The sequence below is a fragment of the Lactuca saligna genome, chromosome 8 (assembly GCF_052625555.1).
Source record: "Lactuca saligna cultivar CGN05327 chromosome 8, ASM5262555v1, whole genome shotgun sequence".
NCBI classification, from domain to species: Eukaryota; Viridiplantae; Streptophyta; class Magnoliopsida; order Asterales; family Asteraceae; genus Lactuca; species Lactuca saligna.
In genome coordinates, this window is record NC_136424.1 from 4,754,421 (window position 1) to 4,760,517 (window position 6,097).

The 6,097-nt window shown below is 41.3% G+C and overlaps 1 protein-coding gene across 1 annotated transcript; it reads right to left on the reverse strand.

Moving 5' to 3' along the window:
- Window positions 1–242: 242 nt before the first annotated feature.
- Window positions 243–1,340, reverse strand: LOC145011918 (phytolongin Phyl2.2-like). The gene has a single exon (XM_078970664.1). The coding sequence runs from the start codon at window positions 1,091–1,093 to the stop codon at window positions 374–376; it is 720 nt and encodes a 239-aa protein (XP_078826790.1). The 5' UTR covers window positions 1,094–1,340; the 3' UTR covers window positions 243–373.
- Window positions 1,341–6,097: the final 4,757 nt, after the last annotated feature.

The following is a 6,097-nucleotide window of genomic DNA, read 5'->3' on the forward strand; positions in this document are numbered from 1 at the left end:
ATAACAAATTAACAATGTATTAGATATTAATTAAAGTTGTTTACAATTACAAGGTAAATATTTTCTGCTCCTAAGTTCTATCAGCATCTTTTAAACGGCATTATGTGTTTGGGAATAAGGGAATATGCCTAATTCCTAAACCTAAAACTAAAACTAAAACACCCAATTTTATGAATACTAACCATGCATGAATATCATTATTGCCCTCATCTCATAAATCATAATAATTCCCCCAAACAATATTAAGCCAATATAATAATAATAAATTGTAATATACATATAACACGTTCTACAGTGGAAGAAATTATTTCCTTATCATGGAGTAATCAATCTATTCTTACAGTAGTAGATGAAAATATGAAATGAAGGGCTTTTAACAGTTAACCCAAAGCCATATCACGAACAACAAGACACCACAAACTCTGATCAAGTCCATAGACAATAATACCACCATCGATTCTTGTTTCTTCCCAATGTACCTCCCCCTTTGCACCCTACTCCCACTTGAAACAGACCCATCGTCATTATCCGAATCCAGTTTTCCTTCTTCTGCTCCGGATTTGTCAGCATCTCCAAAAAACCTTTTCTTCATCCCCTCCGAGGAAGAATCCGTAGATCCTTTGTTCTTCCTTCTCACGGAATTTAAACTCTCTCTGTGATCGTCTTTCAAATCCGCCGCCGTTGACGTCGCATCGAATTCCGAATTTGAAGCCAGAAGCTGCTGAAACACCGGACTAAATTCTCCTTGGAAACAATGCCAATTTGGGGAATACAACCGCTGCTTCATCGTGCCAGAATTGCGATTATCTATCATACTGGTAAACGCGTTTTTTACGCTCTTGAGAAACAACAAGCACTCAGGTTTCTCGAGCGATTCATCAAATATTCCAAAATATACGAAAGGATCAAGGATGAAAAACATGTATGTTTCACCATGAACTGTATGGGAGAAGATGGAATGGAAGCGTGGCGTCTTCTCTAGGCACTTTTTAGCTAAATCGCCAAGATCTGCATCTTTTGAATTTAATTCAGCTAGGATTGTAGTGTCTTTTGCGATGCAAGCGTAGAAGATTAAATTAGGGTTCCAACTCATATTTCAAATTGATCCGTTCACCGCTGTTGGTCTAGATAGTTATTACACAGCAAACAAAGAACGATAGACTGAAACATATGCTACATCCATACATGTCGTATTATTCCTTGCTTTTGGAACCATATGAATGCTTGTAGCTAATTGAGAGACGATTGGCAAAATCTCCGATTGTTGACGGATTATTCCTTGCTTTTGGATCAGTCATTGATGACTTAAGTTGTAGTTTTTCTCGAAGGATTAAAAATACAAGGGTTACTCTAACGACTAAACTGCAAATTTCTCAAAAAAACGAAAATACTTTTTTGACATTCTAATTTCTTTTTGACATTATTTTTATCATTTCCTAATATTAGAAAAAAAAAATTAAAAAAGAATCTCTCTCTCTCTCTCTCTCTCTCTCTCTCTCTCTCTCTCTCTCTCTCTCTCTCTCTCTCTCTCTCTCTCTCTCTCTCTATATATATATATATATATATATATATATATATATATATATATATATATATATATATATATATATATATATATATATATATATGTCTCTCTCTCCCAAAAAAAAGTTCACCTAGTCATGATCTTCTTCTCACCCCTTCCCTCCATTGATGAAAAAAATAACAACCACCCTTCTATCCCAATTCCTAAATCCCGTGACAAGCTTCTTCCTATGTATCTTCAAGACAAAGAAAAAACAAAGAAATGTGACAACTCATTTCTGATTTAGAGGTTGCGATTAGAAAGAAGAAAAGAGATAGGGAGTTCATTGGCGACTAGGTCACAATGGGAAGAAAAAAGAAAAGAGAGGTCGATGGTTTTAGGGAGTTCAACAGATCCTAATACCCGATATCCCTCTTTATTGTCGCCTCCCGATCTCTTTTATCTCACCTGAAATTGAATTTCAGGTTTGATGTTTCATCTTCATTTATATGGTGTATATATCTTACTGGAAATCACACATAGTTAGGGTTAAATCCATCACTGCATACCTCTTCTTTATGGGATCAATCTTGTAAATCTCACAACTTTTGGAAATCCCACCAAACCTACGACGATGAAGGCGATTATGTGTATGTGTTTGTGTTGATCCTCTGAAATTTGAAAGAAGTGTATGTGTATCTATGCTCATCTGCTAAACTCATTCCCCTTTCTTTGTGGTTTTACATTGAACCTGATGAACTTTAGGAGGAAACCCTAACCATCGAGCACCAGCTGAAAAGACCTCCTGTCACATCCCCCGAACCAGACGGTGGAAACGTCCGAGGGCTCTTCTGACTTAAATTGTATACCATCACAATGATTATACATGAATCATAACATCATTCATCACCATGCATTGAAATAATACAACTGATATTATTTACATCCATTACATTGTTTTAGTCATTACAATTTCATAATATAAGCCGTTCGATAGATAATCTAAGCAAAACACCATGACATAACTTGATACTTATTCTTCAGCTTACCTGTTACCTAAGAATACAAGTTATTTTGAAAAATGTCAACATATGAAATGTTGGTGAGTTCATAAGTAATGTTGTAGTACAATAATTTGGTGTAGTTTGTAAACCATGAAAATCCGATATTTTCTGAAAAGAGTATTTGTTTAAAAATAAAGTGTGAAGATTCGTAAATATGCTAGTTGATTTTTAAAACATGTATAGTTGTTGAACTTTGTATACATCACACAAGTGAAAATGTTGAACTTCGCAGGAAAACCTGATGTTTTCCCAATACGTAAAATACGCGACTTGTTTATTGTTATACCGATACGTCAAATCTTGTTCCCATGGAATCCCGTCAGTTTGGGGGTGATAGGCTGTACTCATGTCCAATCTTGTTCCCATGGATTTTTGCAATGATTGCCAGAATCTAGACGTGAATCTGCTGTCTCTATTCGAGATGATAGACATTGGCACTCCATGGAGTCGTACGATCTCTCGGATGTAGATTATCGATAGCTTTTCCATTTTATCAGTTTCCTTGATCGGTAGGAAATGAGCGGACTTGGTTAATCTATCGACGATTACCCAAATAGTATCTTGGCCACCCTGAGTTTTGGGCAGTTTCGTTATAAAGTCCATGGAAATTTGCTCCCATTTCCACTCAGGAATTTCAGGTTGTTGGAGTAGTCCTGAGGGTTTCTGGTGTTCTATTTTGATCTTGGCGCAAGTCAAACACTTGCTCACATATGTAGCGATCTCTGCTTTCATGTTTGGCCACCAGTAGAGTTGTTTGAGATCTTGATACATCTTGTCTGACCCGGGGTGTACGGAGTATGGAGTCTTGTGTGCCTCTCTCATAACTACCTCTCTAAGTCCACCAAACTTGGGCGTCCATATTCGGTTCATGAGGTAGCGTGCTCCGTCACTCTTGATTTCTAAATTCTTGTCCATTCCCCTAAGGGTCTCACCTGTCACGTTTTCGGGTTTCAGGGCCTCTATTTGAGCTTCCTTGACTTGTGTCGACAGGTGCGAATGGATTGACATGGCTAATGACTTCACTCTTCGGCCAGAGTACTCCTTACGACTAAGGGCATCTGCCACGACGTTAGCCTTTCCTGGATGATAGCGAATCTCACATTCGTAGTCGTTGAGCAATTTGACCCAATGTCGCTGTCTCATGTTCAACTCCTTCTGGTCGAAGATGTGTTGTAGGCTCTTATGGTATGTAAAGATAGTGCATTTGGTACCATATAGGTAGTGCCTCCAGATTTTAAGAGCAAAGACCACCGCCCCCAGTTCTAAATCATGAGTGGTGTAATTGACCTCATGCGTTTTTAGTTGTCGTGAGGCATATGCAATAACCTTTCCCCTCTGCATTAGTACACAGCCCAGCCATTGCTTCGAAGCGTCACAATACACCACAAAATCTTCGGTCCCTTCTGGGAGAGAAAGGATGGGCGCACTGCAAAGGGCCTGTTTCAAAGTCTGAAATGCAGCATCTTGCTTTTCTCCCCAATTGTAGGTCACACCTTTCTGGGTTAAGGCGGTAAGAGGCTTTGCGATGCTGGAGAAATTCTGGATGAACCTTCGGTAATAACCAGCAAGACCTAGAAATTGGCGAATTTCTGTTGGTGTAGTTGGCGCAGACCAGTTTTTGATAGCCTTGATTTTTGATGGATCCACGTGGATTCCTTCCTTGCTGACCACGTGACCGAGGAAGTCCACCTTTCTAATCCAAAATTCACATTTTGAGAATTTTTCATATAGTCTCTCAGTCCGTAACGTCTCTAAAACTTGCCTCAGATGTTGACCATGCTCTTCTTTATTCTTTGAATAAATGAGTATGTCGTCTATGAATACTATCACGAATTTATCCAAGAATGGACGACATACCCGATTCATTAGATCCATGAACACGGTCGGGGCATTGGTTAGTCCGAACGGCATCACTACGAACTTGTAATGTCCGTATCGTGTTCGGAAGGCCGTCTTGGGAATATCATTCTCCAGGACTCGCAGCTGGTGATATCCCGACCTCAGATCGATCTTGGAGAAGTAGTTGGCTCCTTGGAGTTGGTCGAATAAGTCATCGATTCGGGGTAGGGGTATCGGTTCTTGATGGTAAGTTTGTTGAGTTCTCGGTAGTCGATGCACATTCTGAATGATCCATCCTTCTTTTTCACAAACAGTACGGGTGCTCCTCATGGCGAGAAGCTCGGCCTGATGAATCCTTTTCCAAGTAGTTCATTCAGTTGGCTGGATAACTCTTGCATCTCTGCCGGGGCTAATCGATAGGGTGCTTTGGCTACTGGGGTAGCTCCGAGAACTAGATCGATTCGGAACTCAACTTGTCTCGCGGGTGGTATTCCCGGAAGGTCCTCGGGAAAAACGTCGGGAAAATCGCGTACGTCGGGCACACTCTTGATGTCTTGGACTTCGCATTTCACATCTACAACATGTGCCAAGAATGCGTGACACTCCTTGTGTAGGAATTTCCGAGCTTGGATACTTGAGATGATACGAAGAGTGGTACTTGGTTTGTCGCCCAAGACAATGAAAGTTTCGCCGGTTGGCAGATTAAGGCGAACGGCCTTATCGTAACATAGAATGTCTGCATGATGAGAACTCAGCCAATCCATGCCAATGATGACATCGAAACTCTTAATCGAGATTGGCATGAGGTTGATTGAAAAAGGATTATCGTTTAAAGTTAGGGTGCAGTTTAAGTATATCTCCTTAGTGCCTTCGGTTTTCCCGTTGGCCATTTCTACTATGAATGGTTTACTTAATGATTGTGGTATTGATTTTAGCAGGCCTTTAAAGTCGTGACTCACAAAACTCCTTTCCGCTCCACTATCAAACAAAATGCATGCATACGAGTTATCGAGAAGAAACGTACCCGTAACAACAGTAGGGTCCGCAATGGCTTCATCTTGTCCCATTGCGAAAACTCGGCCCCTTCCGCCGGTATTCCGGTTGTTTGCCTTTGGGCAGTCCCTGCGGTAGTGCCCCGTGTCTCCGCACTCAAAGCAGGCGCGGCTTACCCCGGTATTAGTAGTGGGGACGGATGGTTGGGTTGGCCCTTTGCAATAGCGGGTTGTATGTCCCTTCTTATTACACTTGGTGCATTGAAGATCAGGGCAAGGACCGTGGTGGTGGAAGCTGCATCGGTTGCATTTAGGAAGTTTCCCATTATATGAGCTTGTGGGGGCAGGGTTCACAGGTACAGTCATAGCGTGGGTCGCTATTACTTGTTGTTTCTTGGGGTTTTCCTGGAGAGTTTGTCCCCTCCTTTTGTTCCAAGGCCTACTCTGGCCCTGAGCCTCCCTAGGTGGATTTGCGGTTGTTGAAATGATACTGGGTTTTACTCCGTGGTCGATGAGTCGTTGAGCCAGGCGTTTAGCACTGTTGTAGGTAACAGGGCCGGAAGCTAGGACATGCCCTTGAATCTGGGGTGACAACCCCCAAATGTACCTTTCAACCTTCTTTGATTCTAGGTTGACCATGGTAGGGCACAGTGCAGCGAGGTCGTTGAACCTAGATGTGTAGGTGACTAGGTCAGACC

Excerpts from the sequence above, each read along its gene's own strand:
- LOC145011918 (XM_078970664.1), bottom strand. The coding sequence starts at position 1,093 with ATGAGTTGGAACCCTAATTTAATCTTCTACGCTTGCATCGCAAAAGAC.